The sequence below is a fragment of the Salminus brasiliensis genome, chromosome 16, assembly GCF_030463535.1.
Source record: "Salminus brasiliensis chromosome 16, fSalBra1.hap2, whole genome shotgun sequence".
Taxonomy (NCBI): Eukaryota; Metazoa; Chordata; class Actinopteri; order Characiformes; family Bryconidae; genus Salminus; species Salminus brasiliensis.
In genome coordinates, this window is record NC_132893.1 from 4,533,892 (window position 1) to 4,554,486 (window position 20,595).

At 43.1% G+C, this 20,595-nt stretch overlaps 2 protein-coding genes across 4 annotated transcripts in view; one reads left to right on the plus strand and one right to left on the minus strand.

Annotated features, from left to right (window-relative positions):
* Window positions 1–20,595, minus strand: part of nf1b (neurofibromin 1b) — an 84,773-nt gene that overhangs the window by 12,708 nt on the left and 51,470 nt on the right. For all 3 annotated transcript variants that reach the window (XM_072658888.1, XM_072658887.1, XM_072658886.1), the window contains 11 exons: window positions 12,680–13,112; window positions 11,108–11,448; window positions 9,669–9,871; window positions 8,811–9,004; window positions 8,095–8,235; window positions 4,824–5,103; window positions 3,038–3,252; window positions 2,434–2,495; window positions 1,070–1,211; window positions 742–843; window positions 305–445 (listed from right to left, as the gene is read on the minus strand). In XM_072658888.1, the coding sequence (XP_072514989.1) occupies window positions 305–445; window positions 742–843; window positions 1,070–1,211; window positions 2,434–2,495; window positions 3,038–3,252; window positions 4,824–5,103; window positions 8,095–8,235; window positions 8,811–9,004; window positions 9,669–9,871; window positions 11,108–11,448; window positions 12,680–13,112 (2,254 nt within the window). The remainder of the gene's footprint in view (window positions 1–304; window positions 446–741; window positions 844–1,069; window positions 1,212–2,433; window positions 2,496–3,037; window positions 3,253–4,823; window positions 5,104–8,094; window positions 8,236–8,810; window positions 9,005–9,668; window positions 9,872–11,107; window positions 11,449–12,679; window positions 13,113–20,595) is intronic.
* LOC140536842 (uncharacterized) lies at window positions 13,650–16,751 on the plus strand. Its single transcript, XM_072658893.1, has 2 exons — window positions 13,650–13,755; window positions 15,217–16,751. Exon 2 carries the CDS (start codon window positions 15,236–15,238, stop codon window positions 15,878–15,880), a length of 645 nt encoding a protein of 214 aa, XP_072514994.1. The 5' UTR covers window positions 13,650–13,755; window positions 15,217–15,235; the 3' UTR covers window positions 15,881–16,751.

Genomic DNA, 20,595 nt, shown 5'->3' on the forward strand with positions numbered 1-20,595 from the left:
AGCCTGGCCTGTTAGCACTGGTTTAATATGTTTGTGGCTGATTTCAGTTCATTTGCACTAGCGCCGCTACACACCAGCAACACATCAGCAACATATCAGCAACATATAATTGACCACAGTTTAATGCTGAGACGTAAGCATTGTTTTAAGGTGGTAAAAAGCCTGTAAAAAATGGCTGTTCATGTCAGCCCTGGACAAAAGACTTTATGCAAGCAAAGCTGCATGGCTATATAGCAGCACTAGTAAACCATGCCTTTGCTTTGGGGGAAAAAAGCAAACAAACCAGGTCAAACACCTTAATTACCTTGTCATTAAAGACATGCATGCTGTCCAGGGTGTGTAGGTTCTGCTCCAGCAGGGCCGTGCCAGCCGAGTACAGGTTCACCTCGTCCAGCTGCAGCACTGCTATAGCCACCCAGAACAGGGCTTTGTGCATCGGCGAGTCCTGTTGTAGGTAGGATAGTGCAAGACATTTTATGTATGTAGACCAACAAATTTTATTAGATCCATCACTGGCAAATTGATGGATTGATTCCAGACCAGGATTAAGCCTAGACCTACACAGGACTATATAGCATGGGGCTCATTTATTAAAAGGAAACCGGTCCTGGACATTCAAGACTTGCTTCACCAGGATGTGACCATTAAATCTGTAGTGCAGGTCACTAATTATTTACAGGCAGTGCTTGTGTTCTGTTTGTTAATGATTTGTTGTCGCTGTTTATTTATTTATTTTTTTACCTTTGCCAGGAGGGGCTGCAGCTTGGTGAGTGCGATGACCGTAGCCTCTATCAGAACCTGGCTGTTGTAATTCTCAGGCCCCTTTAAGCAGCTCTCCAGGCCCTGTCCACAAGGCAGAAGGCTCCATTAACCACAGATAAGACAAACCGCAGACAGGCATGTTAGAGGCTGAAGTAGCCAAACAAGGCAGTAATGACAGGCTACAACGATTCTCAGGTCCCAGCTACCTGGCCGGCCTGAGACGAACCCTGGCCGAACACAACGCAAGGGGTCACTGGAGCGTGATTCTGCTTGGTTAGAGAAGAGGCAAGTACAAAGAGGTACAAACCCGGTCGATGCTGAGCAGGGGACTCGCCTTGCTGAGGATGCGGATGATCTGCTTAATTTGACCATGAGTCACCCGCTTGCTGATACAGCCAAACACTACTAAAGCCCTGGGCTGGAGGGAAGGATTGTACTGGAAAGCGAACCTAAGGACAGAGAAACAATGAAAGCACCAAAACAATGATTTTCTTTAGGCCATAGTTGAACCTCTGCTTAGACAAGTTCAGCAGGTTAATAAAACCCACAGCTTTAAAGCAACATTATGTAACATTTGTACCTTGAAACAGCAGCTATGAAATCATTGCAATTCTCCACTGACTTGTAAAAGGGAGAATAGCTCCTCTATTGTTGCTACTACGATCTCAGCACACCAGACCAGTTGTACTATGCAACTTTGGCGAAGCAGGCAGGACGGTGCTTGTGAGAATTGCTTTATGCTGAGCAATCAGCTACCCTTTTTTTGTGTAAAACCCTGTAATATTACTCTACCACCTCAGTCCACATGCTTCCTTCTCACATAATGCTTCTTTAAGGCCCCTGGGAACCCAAATCTGAGTTTTCTTTCTAATTAAGTTAATCTGGCTCCTCAGGACCCCCAGGTGTAAATGTACAAAGTCTAAGAAATGTCTACTATATTTCACCTGTATTAGTTTCCTCTCCATGTGAAAGGTGTGTGGGTCAGATTTACTTCAGCATACCCCTGAGCAATCACAAGGCTAACATGGCTCACCCAAATCTGAGCAACCTGGAGAGCTAAAGCTTGAGTCGCAACTGGGGGAGTGACCGCCCTGCTCGCTCCGCCGTTCCTTGCGTCCAGTGCAATTTAGCGTCTGACTGCTGGCACGCACACGTAAACCGGGGAGACTTGGCTGCCGAAGCGAAGAAGTGGACAATAAACGTGCGCTGGATGGGGGAGGTGACTGGGCATGCGGCTTGAGCTTGTGTCTATATATGGCCTGGTAACTTCCAGGTTCCAGATATATGGTATCCAGATACCTCAATAAACCCTAAAGATCTGCAAGATCATTAAACAACCATTGACATGGTAGTGTAAAGCAAATTTGTTCACCAGAGATGAAGGCCTGTCGGTCACGCTCGTTCATTACAATATTAAGGCCACCCTCAGACCGTTCTCACTGAGCATTCTCATTTTGGTCATTTTTGAGGAGTCTGCACTTATCGCGGCACTAACACCCATGTTTAGTCCACAAAAAATGCATTATATATATATACATATATATATATATATATATATATATATATATATTTAACTGTGTTCCCAGGGGCTATAAATACTGATCACTGTGCTGAACAAGCTCTATGCGGGTTACTGTGGGTTGGTTTGTGTGGGTGGTGCAGATGACTTACTTCTGCGCCAGCTCGGTCCATTGATCAAGCCATTTACACCCCGGGATGTCCCTCATGCAGGCCTGGAAGAAAGCAGTTAGACCATTTAAACGCAGTCACGCATGCTCTAGGTTTTTTCCGCATAACGGAAACTACAAAAATACTTCAGAAGTTTATTTTTTTTTTCTGGGAAAAAAAAATGCACAGTTTGTGTGAAAAACCCTGCGGGTTCTTTGAAACTGTAAAAATAACCCCACAGTGACTGTATGAGGAACAGCTGAAGATACTGCCGAGGCCAAAAATATGACCACCATTTCCTCATAAACACACCCTGAACATGCAACAAGCCTCACCAGCATGAAATTCAGTACGGCGGCCCTTCAGTCACAGCAGAGTTGTGATATAGGAGGACTTAATTACATCAATCAATAATCTACATTTCTGCTTCTGAAACGTGCCGTAAATGATCACTCATGAACACTCACTTAGAACAGTGCTCGAAATGCCCTGCCCCCTCCCCTAAACAACCCCCCCAGTAAAACATGCTGAAGCAACTAATATTAATAATATGAAAATGAAAATCTAGGCTGCCGTTTCTTCTTGTTGTTGTTCTGATGGCTCGTACTTCCATTATCTCCAGCAGGGCTTCGGTGACCGTCTCCAGGGAGGAGAGGGCAAAGGTCTCTCGTTCGTACGAGCCTGGGGAGAAGGAGCGGTCCCTGTAGCTGGAGCGGAAGGCTATTACTGCGGCAGATTTGACTTTACTGATGCCGAACAGCAGGTAGAACTTGGGCAGGGAGAACTCGGTCAGACTCAGCCTTAAAACCTGCTTGGTCTCCTCTGCAGAGAAAGAGAGAGAGACACAGGGTTAGTGTGTGTGAGTGAGTGTGAGACAGAGATAGAGAGAGATAGAGAGAGAGAGAGAGAGATTGATAGATAGATAGAGATAGATAAAGATAGATAAATAGATATAGATAGATAGATAGATAGAGAGAGAGCGAGAGAGAGAGAGAGATAAATAGATATAGATAGATAGACAGATAGAGATACATAGATAGATAGATAGATAGAGAGATAGATAGAGATACATAGATAGATAGATAGATAGAGAGATAGATAGAGATACATAGATAGATAGATAGAGAGATAGAGATAGAGATAGGTAAATAGAGATAGATAGATAGATAGAGATAGCTAGATAGATAGAGAGACAGAGAGATAGATAAATAGATATAGATAGAGAGATAGATAGAGAGATAGATAGATAGAGAGAGATAGATAGATAGATAGATAGAGAGAGAGATAGATAGATAGAGAGAGAGATAGATAGATAGAGAGATAGAGAGAGAGATAGATAGAGAGAGAGAGAGATAGATAAATAGATATAGATAGATAAATAGATAGAGAGATAGATAAAGAGAGATAGATAGATACAGAGAGATAGATAGATACAGAGAGAGAGAGAGAGAGAGAGAGAGCGCAAGAGTGAGTGTGATGGTGCCCGCTCACCATCACCCACTTACTTTAATAAACATATTTACAGAGTTCCTTAATTATTCTCGCAGAAAAAACACTGAAAGTTAAAAAAACAGTAGCTATGAATAATGAAGACCAGAGGTTCCTCTTACTTCTAGAGTTATTTCGCTCATTGTGCTCTTATTTCCATCTTAAATCTCAAATATGTAACAGAAATTATACTCTGTTTATACTCCGTCACGCAAACCCGAGAGGAATAGCAGTTCTCCGAAGGTGTAGCCAGGGGGTTGGCCTGCGGACCTATACAATATTCAATATTCAAAATATACACAAAATGCAGCAGCATGAATCCTAACTACATCAGGACTGCGCTTGTTACCTGTCCCTTCTAGAACTTGAAGGACTTTCTTTATAAGAAAGTTATTTTACTTAAAGCAGCAGTATGGAGAACTGGTATTTCTTGCTCCAGGGTAGTGTAATTGTGTTTGGAGCTACTGCCAAAGGTCACTATTTCTGGACAAGCTGACAGATAGAGAACTGGCACGGTCAGTTCTGAAAATGAAGGAAGCATGTGGACTGAGACGGTAGACTGATATTACAGGATTTTACACTAATATGACGCTATGCAGTTCTCACAGATGTTGCATTGCCCGCCTTCACCAGTTACATAGTGCAGTTAAGCACAGCGTCCCGAGCCTGTGGGTGTAAAGTGGGTGTAATAGGGGGAAATCTGACTGATTCTGAAGCTGCTGTTTTATAGGAAAATGCTTCATAGCGTTGCTTTAAAGGTCGAGCACCTGTGTGCATCACTGACTGGTCTGTTTATGCGCCTTCTCAAAATCTGAGCTGAAATCTACAGATTCTGGCCTTGAACTCTTACAGTTTATATGTGTGTGTATGTGTGTGTGTGTGTGCGCGCACACACGTGTTCTCACCACTGAAGTTCAGCTGTGAACACGTGCAGAGCGAGTGTATGATGTTGATGACCAGGCCGTGGGTGGAGGCGCGAAGGGACAACGGCCCGGTGGCCACCAGCAGCGTGACCACATGGAAGAGGTAGGGCAGGTGGGCCGCCACGTCCAGAGAGTTGTTGAAGGAGAGCATGAGCATGTAGCGGGCCAGGATGGCGATGTCGTCCCACATCAGGTGCTGCTCCAGCGTGGGCGTGGGCGACAGGCACGTCTTGTCGATGATCTTACACATACGGATAATGACCTGCAGGGGGCGGGAACAAGCAAAAACATGGTCATGTCGATTATGTAGGCTGCTGAGACACAGCCGATCAAGCAAGACAGGTTTGATAGCTGACGTTTGCGTCACCAACCTCATCTCTGTGATCACAAGCCTAAATCTTAATTAATTTGTTTCAGAAATCGACTAAAAAGCTGAAATGTTTATTGTAAACAATTTTGAAAATACATCATAATTCACTGTTTTCATTTTTCATAGCATGAAACTCATTTTCTAAACCACATCAATTGGTTTGCACTAAATAAATTACGATCCGGCCGTGACTTCAGCAGGTTGTGAACCATTTTTGAGCATGCATGTACAGAGATGAAATTGGTGACAGTCCAAGTCCAGCGTTTGTTAGCAAAGTTAGCCTAGCATCTGCCGTTCTGAACTAAAGAAGCTAACGTCAGATACCAAACCTGTCTAGGCTGACTGACTGCATCTCGGACAAGGGGTCGGTCATGTATTTGATTTTTTCCACATTTGCTGAATTGACAGCTCTCTCTATCAACCACTTAATGTACAGAGTTCCTCTATTACTCTTGCAGAAGGAAAATACCAAAAAAGGGCCAGAAGTTCATTATAGTGATATTCTAGAGTGTTATGTCTGTCCTTATGACCTTATTATATGACCCATCTTAAGTCCCCAATATTTGTGTGTGCATTTACAGAGATGAGATCCAAGCATTTGTTAGCAAAGTTAGCCTAGCATCTGCAGTTCTGAACTAAAGAAGCCCACTTCAGATACCAAACCCGTCTTGGCTGATCGACTGCATCTGGGGCAGGCGATCAATCATGTTCGTTAGATTTTAGAGAAAAAACAAGTCAATTAAGGTGAAAAGTATTTACACGTGGTTAAAAATTATCATCTTAAATTAATAATATTATAAATCTGTGTAAATCGCTGATATTGTTGCTATAATAGTCAACAATAGCCTATTAAAAGATTGGGACCTGCTTACCAGAAAGGTAAAACAACACACTGGCCTGTTTTGCCCAATTGAGATTCAGCAACAGCAGTGTTTCCCCGTACTGGCATGAGTTACCAGATGAAACTACACAAAGCCTGTCATTGTCTAAACGCCTGCTGCTAAGCGAGGAGTCGCTGTGCTCAGCCCAAATACACTTGATCTCAATTGGTACCAAAATAATGATCAATATGTTCGCCACTCAACCACAAGCACACTGTTTATTAGAGCTGCTGAGGTGAGGAGAGGAGAGGAGAGGTGAGGTGAGGTGATGCAGCGTATGCAGGACGGGAAAAGGAAATGAACTCCTGCAGCAGGCTCTGCTAACCCCTGCCCTGCTCAGACAAAGCACCCCCTGTTCAGGCCTTCCGGTTCGGGCTCCTCTCCTTCTGGCACCACATCACATGGCCCCTTACCACACATCTAACAAGCTCCAGTTTCACAATTCGCACCAGAGCGGTGGGGGCAAAGATGAACCCCCACACACACCAAAGGAAATCAGAAGAATGAAAATAACTAGAGAGCCACAGCAAAATGACTGACGCTTCGGATATAAATAGACTCATGGTGAGATGAGATCATGCCATCCAAAAAAAGAGAGAAAAAGAGGGCTTCAGTCTGTATATATATATATATATATATATATATATATATATATATATATATATATATATAGTTGCTGTCTGACAAAAACCATGCATCTCCAAACCATGCTTGATAGGAGGAGGAAAGAGCTTATTTTTTTAATGGAAGTCAATAATTTTGAAGCTTTTCTATTGGTCCATTCATGATTTTTTTTTTGACACAAAAAATGACAACTGCCAGATTTACATTATGCCAAAAAGTGAAAAAGTGGGAACAAGCTTTTATAAATAATAATAAAAAAAAAATTATAATAATAAATAAAAACAATCGAATCATATCTTGGGCTGGTCTTGGGCTTGGTCTCAAACGTGCCCCATGGCCTGAGGATCGCTGGTTGGAATTCTGGGTCATGCTGCCTGCCATCAGCAGCCGGAGCCTGAGAGAGCACAATTGTCCTTACTCTCTATGGGTGGGTAGATCGTGCTCTCTCTCTCTCTCTCTCTCTCCCCACAGCATTTCAGTGTGATGCTGGCCGGCAGGGGAGTCTGCTAGGCGATGCACCAGAGCTAGGTACCCGGCACAATGGTTACCCGGTGACGTTGCATCAGTGGCAGTTTGAAAAGAGGTGGCGACCAGTTCCGCATGTGTGAGCACTTTGTTAATGCTGTTCTTTCCAGTGCCAGAGGAAGCAAATCAGCCCCAGAAAATCAGAGAAGTTCCGGGATTCTGTTCTGTGGAGCGATAAAGCTAAACTGGAACTTTTCGGGCCTGTGGATTAGCGGTATGTCTGAGGTAGGTAGAAGGAAGCACATGATAAAAGAATCCTCCAGCCTCCAGTGCCTATAGTGAAGCAAAGGCGGTGGCTCGGTGATGTTCTGGGGCTGCTTTGCTTCCTCTTGCACTGGAAACCTGGAGTATGCAGAGGGCAGGATGGATTCAGTCAAGTATCAGGAAAGAAAATTCTAGGAGAAAACATAGCTAGGGGGTCACTGGACCTTCCAACAACAACAACAAGGACAATGATCTCAAGTCTGACCATCACAGCTTGGTTTCAGATGATGTCCTGGAAGATTCCGGAGTGTCTGTCACTGTCGTCTGCAATTCGAACCCCATAGAAAATCTTGAGAGATTGGAAAAAGGCAGTTGCAGCAGCAAACCCAAGAATTTTAGTGAACTGGTGGCCACTGCCCATGAGGAATGGCCTAGAATTCTTCAGGAACGCTGCCAGAAGCTGATGTTTGGCTGACTATACATCACATTTGGATAATTCTGAGACTGCAGTCGTCATTAAAAGCAGCATTTAGTGTTAAATGTGGAGAATTGGTTTATTGGAAACAGCTGAATGAGCAACAAATGTGAGGCTGAATCCATTTGATTGCAACTATATACGAGTGGGAGTTTGTGCCTGTAAATTTCTCACCTTGCTAGACACCAGTTTGACATTGCCCGAGGCGAGGGCCACAGCAGTGTCCGCCATCACCTCAGCCTTAATGGACCCCAGTCCTCCTGTAGCACTGGTCTTAATGAAACTGTCCAAAACGACATCCAGCAGGTCTGTGATCTGGGGAGGGCAGAGGAGGGCCAGAGATAGTTTTTTTTCATGACAATGTGCTTTTAAGAGTAGACTCAGTTACCAGGAATGAAAATCAATTACAATGGATAGAATCAGTGAAAGGCATCTTGTGTCCCTCATAAGTAACAAAAACTGACACCCTAGACATTAAGTCACTATTTTTACTTTAACATGGTCCTGATTTGCATAGTCTCAGAAAAGTCCCTAAGCCCATGAGACCCACCTAAATCAATATCCTGTGCGACACATTAGGTTTGCTTTCATGTAGATTACACTTCTAGTCTTCAACCAGTCTAGGAGGGGTACTCAAGACAACAGTGGAAAAGCCATAGGGCCTTCTAGGCATTCAGAGCAGACTTAGGAGAGTGTCCTAGATTGACTGTTTGAGATGCCAGTATTTGAGTAACGAAACCACTGTTTGGTTCATCGCTACACTGGTTACATCACAGTGAAACAGGTGAGATCACTGCCAAGGACTGTCACTGTTGACCGAGAAGACACCCAGAGAGACTTGTTTCACTGCAATAGGTCCAAAAAGTGTTATGAGCACTATACACTCTTACCTGACCAAGGCTGCCCCAGATCTTGGCCTGGATGGAGGGATACATCTGTTTCTCATTGATGGTCATGGTAATGAGCTTGTCCAGGATGGCGGTGACCCGCTGGCGCTTGGCATCGTCATTGTGCTTGCAGAAGCGGACTAGATTGAGGAGCCAGGGGGTCATGTACTCCAGACACAGGTGCTTCAGCTCGATACCTGTAAACATGCAACAGGGAGGCTGAAATCTGTACAGACAGATCACTGTGTTTATTTAACAAAAATAAATAATTCTCTCTAAACACTGCTGGAGGCACTGGGAATTCACTGGCCAATTGGAGCTCCATCAATACAGAGTTAAACACTGGCTGGAGTGAGCTGAAGGTATTGGAGGAATTCACTAGATATTAATTTCATAAACCAAATAAAATAAATAAATACAAATAAATAAAAAGTGCATTTCCTGAGGAGAATGTGAGTGTGACTGCAGCTCAGCAGTGTTTCTGTGATAAAGATGTTGGTTGCTATGGTGTTACAGCATAGTGGATGCTAAGGTGTTGCTATAGTACTGGTGTTGGATGCTAATGTATTGCAGTAGTGTTGGATGCTAAGGCGCTGCTATGGTACTGGTGTTGTATGCTAAGGTATTGCAGTGGTGTCGGTTGCTAAGGCGTTGCTATGGTACTGGTGTTGTATGCTAAGGTATTGCAGTTGGATGCTAAGGTGTAGCTGATGGTTGTGAAGGTGTTGCTAGATGGTTGCTAAGGTGTTGCTAAATGGTAGCTAACTGAAAGAGGTTCTGCAGACATCGTGAAGGGCAGAGCGAAAGGGAGAACTGGCGCAGGGGCGGTGAGGAACCCAGGGGTTAAAGATAAGCACTGACTGGACTTGCTGAAGCCAGAGATGCACTCCTCCAGGAACTCCAGCGTGAGGTGAGGCTCGTTGGCTGCCAGAGTCTTGCTGATGGAGACGATGAAGAGGGTGTTGTTGGCTGGGATGCACAGGCCCGAGGTCTCCAGGAGCTGGCCCTCGATCTTCAAGTTAAAGGTGCAGGTTAAGGCACACAGGAGGTTATAGGCTGCTGACCTGAAAGACGGAGGAGGGTAGGATGGTGTATTAATACCAGGACACCATTACCACGGGTCTTCAGAGAGACCTCATACTGGTGTGGTGCTGACTGACCAGCGTGTCATTGTTCAAAAGAAACATTATGATAGTTTGTACTGGTCTGTGCTGGTGTGGTGCTGGTTGACCAGCATCAGTGTTCAGAGTGCAACAATGCCAGTCTATACTGGTCTGGTACTGGTTGGGTGATGGTTGACCAGCATATCAGACACAAATTATGATGGTTTGTACTGGTCTGGCGCTAGTTCAAAATGCAACACATACCAGTTTATACTGGTTTGGCACTGGTTTGGTGGTGGCTGACCAATATATCAGTTTTCAAAACACAACATATGCTGGTTTATTCCCGTGTGTCTCATTAGGAGAGTGTTGAGGGAGGCATGCCAAGCGGCTACAGGACCACTTTCCACAGGTAAAACGGTTACATATAGGTTGAACCGAGGCTTGGATACCACTCACATTTCAACCGATACCAGTACCTGAGGTTCTGCACTGTAATAACAAGTGACATGTACCTCCTTCTCTTCTCCCAAATCCATCCCTACAGCCTCCAGTGCATGATATCCTTACCAAATCCTAAGAATCTGAGCAGCCTGTGTTTAGGTGCAGTTTTACATTGTAACGTAGAATGTGTGTGTGTGTGTGTGTTGGGGTCTCCTGAATCAGACGGAAACGAAAACTGCCTGGGGTCCTTAGGGGAGCATCTTAAGTGTATATATAAAAAATATATAAAATATATAAAACCATAGAACAAACTAAGGACTAACCACTTAAACAGCCTGGGGCAGGCCGAAAGTGTTATTTACAAACTCCTATTAGCAGAGAATAGCCCCACCGTTTTGTACAGAAGTTCCCTGTAGGCCCTGAGTAATACACCCTAGTGTGTGATGGGCCTTTCTGAGTTAAGGGGTTGGACAGTATACCTAATCAACCGCCAGAACGGCCAAAACGGCCAAAACGGCCAGCACTAATGCAGAGATGCAAAAGGAAAGTCCAAGATGTGGATAAAGGCATGCTGCCTTCAGGTAAGGTCATCGGCCGCTGCTGTGGGGGACTTAGCTTTCAGGCTATCAAATACGGGTCCTCTGTAGTACCAACAGTAGTACAGCCGGTAGTGTAGTACCATCAGCAGGTTCCAGCAGACTATTCCTACAACAATCCCAGACACATTGCTCACGTTTAACGGCTGCTGTTTACCTGAGGCTGGGGTCAGAGCTGCCAAGGTTGAGTAGAGCTATGTTGAGCAGGGTGCCAGGCACGTCTTTGGGCCTGATCTTGGTGTGCTGGGGAATGGAGTCGGGCTGGGAGAGTTCCCAGCGTGTGCGGATGTGGATGATGGAGTGCACGATGGCCTCGCACTCCTGGTGCATGAAGGTGAGGGGTGTGCCCTGGTTGGCGATGGTCAGCGTGAACTGGTTCTCGTCCACTAGGCAGATCTCTTCGATCTCGGAGGCGTAGTAGATGTCGTTGAGGAAGACCGACTGGCCCAGGACTCGCGTACGCTCTGCCGAGGTCACCTGCACGGCGTTGGATCCCACCTGAGGAGTGATGGATGTAGTTAATTCAGAGTGTAACATGATGGGAAAATGTACTTTCATATATATATTATATATATTTTAACCAAAATAAAAAAAAAAAAACCTAACCTATTTGTATACTTAACAATTGACATCTGTGCCATACCACACACACACACACACACCCTTCTAGAGAACACACAAGAGTAATAAAAGTCTTAAATGAGCTCTTTGGTCTCTAATTAATTTCACTTAAACCTACACTGTGAGAGTTTTTACTGTGTGTACAATAATTTAGCAATCCTAATCCTAGTACAGTGATCCTAAACTGAATGGTAGAGTCTCATCCTGACCCATGTAGATCTTTGCTCAGAAATCAGCCCCTGTAGTGGAGTCAGGCAGATTCATTTCTAGAGGAAACTTAACATTGAATTTCTGGTGCAGCCTGATGCTAAAATACAGTCTTATTGCTGTGGAACTATTTAGTCACTTGTATTAAACAACTAGGCAAAGTAATGTCATAAAAAATTCTTGAGGCTCCATGTCTATTGTAAATAAAACCAGGACCAAAAAAAAAACCCACCCCACACTTCTAGTCATTTGTGCTCAACTGACCACATAAGGGTTGAGTGCTTGGTCCCCAACAATTAGCCACTTGTCATTAATTCAATTTGTAGTGGATTTGAAAGTCAATTCAATAAATAAGCTAAAATGACCTGGTTGTCTTGGCGGTTAACAATGATTATTTGCACAAATTATTAATTTATTTTATTATTTTTTTAATTGTTAGAAAGCTAGTAAGGAAAATTAAACCTCAACTTCACGGCTCTGTTTTTTTTCCCTGTAACTTGTATCTTGTGTGTTTTAGTGGGCTCAGAATAGCTCAATGGTCTAATGCGCTACCAGTATGCCCCGGGGGTCACGAGTTTGAATCCAGAGCCATGCTGCTTTGCCATCAGCAGCCGGGGTCCGAAAGAGCACAATTGTCTGTGCTCTCTCCAGGTGGGTAGATGGCGCTATGTCCCCTCATATCGGAGGGCACGTGTTAAGTCCCTTACCTCTCAGTGCTGGAAGCACTGCTAATGCTAAAATGAGCTAGGAAGGGGTGCATATTGGCAGTAGAAAATTAGGAGAAATTATTTAAATTATTTAAAAGAATAAAAACGTGTGTAAAAGGCGACGTGTGAGTTGGATGCATGTCCATACTGGTTGCATAGTTTGCTAAAATGAACCCTCCGACATCTCCACACACCTTAATGGACACCTTGGTATCCTTGTGGGCAAGTTTAAGGGCATTGTGGAACACTTTGAGGTCTTCCTCCAAGCTCAACGTGGCAGCGGGCAGTTTCTGCTGGTCCGGCTCTATGTGCTCAGCCAGCCTGGCGGGCGAGTCGATGAACAGCAGCTTCTTGCTGCCCTTCAGGCCGGTCAGGAGCCTCTCGTGGTACTTGGTGTACTCCCTCACCCAGGTGTTGCAGTTGTAGATGTAGATGGCCGCTACGTTCTCATAGGCAAACCCTGGGAAGACAACAAACCATTTGGAAAGGAAGTCCGTCTTGAAGCGGTTGCTGGGGCCTGCGTGGGTCAGGTCCACCACTATCTCGTAGGGTTTGGCGTAGTAGGGCTTGAGGGTCAGCAGAACATGGTAGATGAGCAAGTCCCCGTTTATCTGCCCCGTCTTGAACCTGGAGAGGAGGAGAAAGCAGGACACGGGCTCAAAGCGATGCAAAGAAGAGGGCGAGACGAGGCGGCTGGCGGCTTGAAACTACGTGCGGAATGTTTTTAAAGCCAACAGGTGTGGAAAGGGAGAAGTGAAGAAAGAGGAACGTCTAAAAAACCTGGGTACAAAAGAAGAAACGCTGTGACCGCCAACACCTAATACTGAAACTAACTAGAGATAGGATTAGATCATCATTTGATAGTGACAGAATATAAAATTGCAGAATTTACAGCAGATTTGATGAATGACTACACATTCAGACCACATCAATAAATAAAGGTTGTAAAGCACTACGCCTTCAGAGACCCTCAGTAATGCCTGTCTAGTCAGTCAGGGCACTGAACACGCGAGGCGTGCAGCAGTCCTACGCTGATTTAAATATATTTCCAATAAAACGACCACAGCAGAAGTGAAAAAGGGACAGGAAACGTGTCACTTCTGTATGAACGTGTGCTGCCTGGGCCATATCTCCTCACCACCTCAGCCAGTGGCTAGATCACACTTTACGAGCTTAGTCTGGCTTTTAGTCTAAGTCTAGGAAGTCTTTTGGAAAAATTCAGAGGAAACTCAGAGGAAACATCAGTAATTCAAATAAGAAACTTCCAGAGGTGAGTAGCAGATCTCCCGTTTGACTAGGTTTGGTCTTTTTTTTTTTCTTTTTTCTTTCAGTATATTAAACTGTATCTGAAGCTGTAAAAGGCTCCATTTTGCACAGTTTTCTAATTTACACATCTGTTGATCATCGACTTTATTATCGGTGTAATAATTTCTGTGAAACGTAGAAAGGTTTGAAGTTTTAACCAGAATTTCAGACTTCCAGTATTGCTCTTGACCCCTTTTGCCTAAAGGGTAGTGTGTGCACTCGAGCTGGCATGGAGCCGATCAGATCCACCCGAATGTATGTTATTATAGACGTTACATAGTACAAAAAACAAACAAACAAACAAACAAACAAAAAAACACGCTAATATGGTCAGTGTGTAAATATTTTCTATGCTAATGCCAGAAAACTAATTAATGCCAGAAATAGACAGCATATTTTTATAGTTTATTTCTTCAAGTCCAATTAAAATAAAACAAAACATTTTCAAATGACCCTTCAACCCAAACATAATGTGAATTTCTACTGTCCAATATTTTTCATGGTAATGCCCAGAACTGTAATGTTAATGACATTACAACCAAGCTGTAAAACTGACTGATTTAAAGCTCATTAGACCAACCAGGGTCCCACTGTGGCTTTGCATGTAGTTCCCCATTAGTAAACCTTATGGTGTAAGAAAAGTCAAAGAGCATGAGGAGTTTAGAAAACATTTAGACTCAACTTAAACTCAACTTACAAGCTTTTAATAGAAAACTATTATTTACAAACCTGGACCAAACTTCCGTTATTATGGAAAGAAGTGGTTTGTTTATTTCTTTCTTTATTTAAACCAATGTGGGAAACAGTAATGTGGTTTAACCCTAGAAAAACAACGGGAGACCAAAACAGAAGTGCAAAGCCTTTCATTCTCAAAGAAAAGAAAAAAAAACACACAATTAGACACAACAAATAAACCAATTTCAGCCAGACTGAAAGTTCTAGCATTTAAAGTATTTGGACATTTGTACTAAACTAAACATTTGAGAGTTTAGTCCAAAGAGTTAGGGAACCAAAAAGTGGGGAAGGCGGCAGCTGGGGGCGTTTCTGTAAAAGAAACTGCAGTTCCGCCCTTCAGTGAATCCCACCAGTGAACACAAGCTCATCCCCACCACTGAAGGCCGAGAGTCTGCCCTCACGTTCCAGGTTGTGTTTCCTGGGCACAAATCTCCGATTTCATGGAGTCACCCCCACCTTCACGGTGGACAGGTGGTCGGATTCTTTCAGATGTGAACTGCGCTCAATCTACAGATTCCTGGACCACCTCACCAATAACTTCTAAAGTCATACGTTCAAATAACCTTTGAGGGACCAGCGTAGAACGTCTAATGTGAGACAATGCTGAGTGCAGCTAAGTGAGCCAACGCATGCTGTATATACAAATGACCACTGGTGTAAAACAGCTTCTTCTCCTTTAATTCTTTTCCAGCCTCACAGCAAGTGTCACAATGTACTGGTTCCTGTGCTTCGTTCTGCTTTTCGGTGTGGGCCGCACACTTGGCTTTGAAGAGAATGGCAGTGGACAAAATTCTTCAGAGTCTACCAATACATCATTAACTGAATCAGTACCTACGTTCAGCCAGTCCAGTCATGCCTCGGCAAGCGTGCTCACGAGTGGGCCTTCGTCATCCCACCCAGACACCAAAACGACACAAGGCACTACCACAAGCTACTCTTTCTGCTTCAAGGACCTGCAGAAACCAGTACCTTTGCTCGTGATGGGAGCTCTGGCGTTCGCCTGCATCACCCTGCTGATAACCACTCTAGTGCTGGCCTGTAGCGTGTGCTGCCTAAAGAGGCAAATCTCCAACAGCTACCGGATCACCAGCGAAACCGGCCAGGTCACTACTCAGTCCACCACAAGGAGGGTGTCTGTGGATGGCGAGCCTTCTGAGACCGCCATCATGATGAGTGAAATCAACAACTGCAAAGCAGAGGGGGGTGAAAAGCAAGAGGAGACGGCACAGGAAGTGGATGAGGTCACTAATCAAGCCTCGGCGGATGATTTCGCACAGAACGAGGAGCCAACTGCTGAGCCACCACCCATCCCAGAAGGCCTAGAGTTCGGGGAGGACGCAGCGCTCTCTGAGTGATCGCACCTTCATCAGTGAGAAGCGTCACACAGCTCCGACTGCTGGCGGCATTACTTCCTCCACAGCCTGCTTCCGCCTGCACGTGCAGTCTTACGCCTTTGCTGTTGGTCCAGCCCAACAGTTCAGCGGGTTTTTGTATCTGATAGTGAAGATGCTTGCTGACAGCGGTGGGAATGACTCCAGTAATTGTTTTTGTTTTACTGTATTTAAATGTTGTATTGGATGATTTGTACTTTGAAGTATTACTGGAATAAAATTACTTGTACTTTTACTTGCTAATAAATAAATAAATTAATAACCCACAAAATAATTAAATAAACAAATATACTTAAAAAATAAAAACATTTTACCTATTTTTCACTTTTTCAAATATTAGTTATTAATAATTAGTATTGCTATAAAGTATTAGTTACAAACCTTAAAAGCCTGGATACTTTCTAAGTTCTTAAGTATTTTTTTGTTTTGTTTTTGTTTATTTTGGGTTTTTATTTTTTATAGCATCCAGGTAAATTAATACCAGTGCAAAATGATATTTCCCACAAATATGCTAGCTTGTCTGGTAACAGCTGAACTTAAAAGGTAACATTTGACTTCTTTCGGTTCTTTTTCACTTTCGTACGTTTAAATGTTGCTACTTTATTATTACTATTATTATTATTATTATTATTATTTCACTCAAGTGCTTTTTTGGCTCTGTACTCAAACTTTTACACTCCACCCGTTTGATTTACTTTAGTACAGTCCCTCTGCAATTTTTCCATTCATGCTTGCTAGACAATATATAGTTTATATATATATTAAAATATAAAAATAAAACATGAAAAAATGAATAAACAATTACATACTGATGATTGATGTTTAGAGCTCAATATACACATTATTGTAAATAAAGAATTGTATATTCTGTCTAGTTTGTCTACTATGTAGTTTCTGTATTTTTAATACAATCATTTGTTCTTTAATACACTCTCCCTGTATTCGTCATGCTTTTAAAAAATTAAAGAAAGAAAGAAATCCTTTTTGATCACTGCTTGTGTCAACTGCAAAAACTAATTTTCTCTGATCCCTTGTGACTCTGTTTGAAATGGATGCCACCATCTGGACGAGCAGAACGCACAGTAAGTAAAGAACAAGCATCATCACGAACGGTGAGGTTTTTCACACTCTTTCTTAAAGCAAGAAGTGAACTCATTTCAACACTGCAAGTGTTGGTGGTCGCAGCCCTCTTCTTAGGTCACACCCATAACATTCACAGGTCCCCGCGTGATGATCGTTATACACTGACAGCAGTAAGGGCACTCTGGACTGGTAGTGAGTGAAAGTCTCCTATAAAAGCTGCACAGATGGTCGAGTGCTGATGAGGCAAGAGATTTTATTTAAGACTGAACACTGGGTGTAAGGGTAAGACTACATTATATAAATCTAGAGCTCAAGTATGAATGTAGAATATATATTGATATATTGATATTGATCAAAAACTAGTGCATCTCAATGTGAATATTACAAAAAATATTTTTTTATAAAAAAACTTTTTATATTAATTACACAAATATTTTAAGCCTTGTTGGTTTTTATGCTAATAAATACATTTCATTATTAATTTATTCAAACAACATAAAATATCAATGTATTTTTTCAAAATTGGAGATCCATGAGCTATAAGCCATTCTGATCAAAATTAAAAATTATAAAGACTTGAAATATGACACTCATTTCATATTTATTACCGGACAAATGACAATTTCATTCAAAAAGTTAAACAATGATAACAAAAACTTTCACAATATCTATTTCACAATATTCTATTTTTGAGATGCACTAGTATATAAATGTTCTGTTTTAACATAAAAACAAGAAATTAAACAAATAAACAGAAATTATAGTTAAGAATGTGCCGTAATTTCTCTCTGTAGAGGATGTAACTTATTTACACCTAGAAAATGCATGGAATTTGACCTGGACTGTCCAACTTTCCCATACCTGCATATACTGGCTTCTTTTATCATAGCTTTTAATGAGGGCTTGATTAGTAATACAAATTCACTGTCAGTGGCAAACGATGAGGCTCTGTATACTGTGCAAACACCTTCTAAACATTTTATATTAACATAAATATTTAAATATTACAATCAAGAGATATTAACATGTGAACAATACTCTGCAATGTAATATGAGTGTATTAACTGGACTTACAGTTCCCCTTCAACATCAGGTTTTATTTACAAGATATATTTAAAAAGTTATTACAGAACTGAGTTTAAAAAGTCAAATATTTATATATTAAATAAATTATTAAATATTTTAGAAAGTAATTTAAAAGTAAAAAGTTAGTTATATAAATATAAATAATAAATTAAATAATAAATAGCTAAAGTAAAGAATCTATAAGTACACTGTAATCTGCTTCATTTCATTCTGAATAATGAAAGATTACATTTGTTTTCCCCCACCCTCTTTCTGCAGCTAATAAAGTCGGTAACTGATACCATGGAACTGCTGAGATCTCTCTTATACCTTTCTTTATTTGCTATTCTGCTGACAGCAAGTATCTCTCAAGCCTCAATGACGCGCCCCTCCCATGCAACACTGAAGGGTGGTGCTGGTGTGAAACAGCCCAGAGAAAGAAACAGTACTGCAGTCCCTTCTGTACAGTCTCAGCTGGCAATGGACTCAGTGTCCAATATCTCCCAAAAAGAAGCAGAATGGCTCGAGGTCACTGCAAGCGGAAATGAATCCGTGACCAGTGACCAGTTTTTAAATGTGCTGCAGAAAACGGCTCAAGATCCCATTCCAGGGACTATAGAGTCGATGACGTGGACATCAATAATGAAAGCGGCCAAACAAATTGTGCAGCACATGCTGTCGTTAAGTGGAATCGCATGCTCCTTTTCAGAGCAGCAGGCTGGAGAACGTCTTGAGGATCTCCTGATTTCAACCTTCGTCAATGACTCTTCAAACAAAAGCAGCTATCCAACTTTGAGCCCAGGGAGCGAAGTCCAAGACGCCACAACAGTCCTCGAGATAGGCACTAGTAAACTGGCAGCACTGAATCAGACCGCCAAAGCGGACCATCAGTCAACTGAACCCCACCCATCCACCCACAATACAAGTTCCACCAACACACTCACCTCCACTAATGCTTCTCGCAATTCACAGCACTCTACCAACACCACAACGGTGGTTTCCAGGATGGTCAGCAAGACTCTGACCATGAAGAAGTCGCTCTCAGTAACGACGGATTTGCCTCCAGTTGACTCAAGGATGGCAACAATTCCAAGCTCACGACCAGATGTAGTTACAAGTAATCTTACCACGTCAACTAGACACGGAAACGCTCATGAAGAACCAAGTCCACGTGAAGAAGCGATTCCTCCAGGTAATAAAACCTCCCTACCTGAAACCTCAGCTGTGGATGAGGAGGCAATTCCTGACGAATGGGTGTCAAGAGATTCAAACCATAGCAAACCAGTCACAGAGGCTCCAGTTGACTCCAGGATGGCGACAACCCAAAGTGCACAACCAGCCGTAGATTCAAGAAATCTTTTTGCGTCAACTGGACAAGCAAACGCTCATGAAGAACCAAGTCCACGTGAAGAAGCGATTCCTCCAGGTAATAAAACCTCCCTTCCTGAAACCTCAGCTGTGGACAAAGAGGCAATTCCTGACGAATGGGTGTCAAGAGATTCAAACCTTAGCAAACCAGTCACAGAGGCTCCAGTTGACTCAAGGATGGCGACAACCCAAAGTGCACAACCAGCCGTAGTCGTCATGTCACCTACACAAGAAAATACTCCTAAAATTGTAGAAGAAGCTCCAAGGCCAGCAGATACGACCTCCCTACCTGAAACCTCAGCTGTGGATGAGGAGGCAATTCCTGGCGAATGGGTGTCAAGAGATTCAAACCATAGCAAACCAGTCACAGAGGCTCCAGTTGACTCAAGGATGGCGACAACCCAAAGTGCACAACCAGCTGTAGATTCAAGAAATCTTTTCGCGTCAACTGGACAAGCAAACGCTCATGAAGAACCAAGTTCACGTGAAGAACAGATTCCTCCAGATAACACAACCTTCCTTCCTGAAACCTCAGCTGTGGACAAAGAGGCAATTCCTGACGAATGGGCACCAAGAGATTCAAACCTTAGCAAACCAGTCACAGAGGCTAGAGTTGACTCAAGGATGGTGACAACCCGAAGTGCACAACCAGCCGTAGTCGTCATGTCACCTACACAAGAAAATACTCCTAGAATTGTAGAAGAAGCACCAAGGCCAGCAGATACGACCTCCCTACCTGAAACCTCAACTGTGGATGAGGAGGCAATTCCTGACAAATCGGCATCAAGAGTCTCAACCTTAAGCAAACAGGTCACTAGGAGACCACTTCAAAAGGAAGTCACTGAAAGACAAGAAAGGCTATCTTCAGGTGACTTGATGATAACTACTCGAAGCTCACAACCTGCCGTAGATACAAGAAATCTTGTCATGTCAACCAGAGGACGCAAGAAATTGACCCATGGAGATTCAGGTCCTGCAGACACAAGCCCCCTTCCTGAAACCTCAGCTGCTGACAAGGAGGCAATTCCAGCCAAACGGCCATCCAGAGGGTCAACTCCAAGCATACCTTTGACAGTGCGACCACTTCGAGACAAGGTCACAAGAGGACAAGCGGCACCTCCTCTGGGTCAGGCAAGGACATCAACCCCCTTTCCTGAAACCTC

Coding starts and splice junctions, on each gene's coding strand:
- LOC140536842 (XM_072658893.1), top strand. CDS start 15,236: ATGTACTGGTTCCTGTGCTTCGTTCTGCTTTTCGGTGTGGGCCGCACA.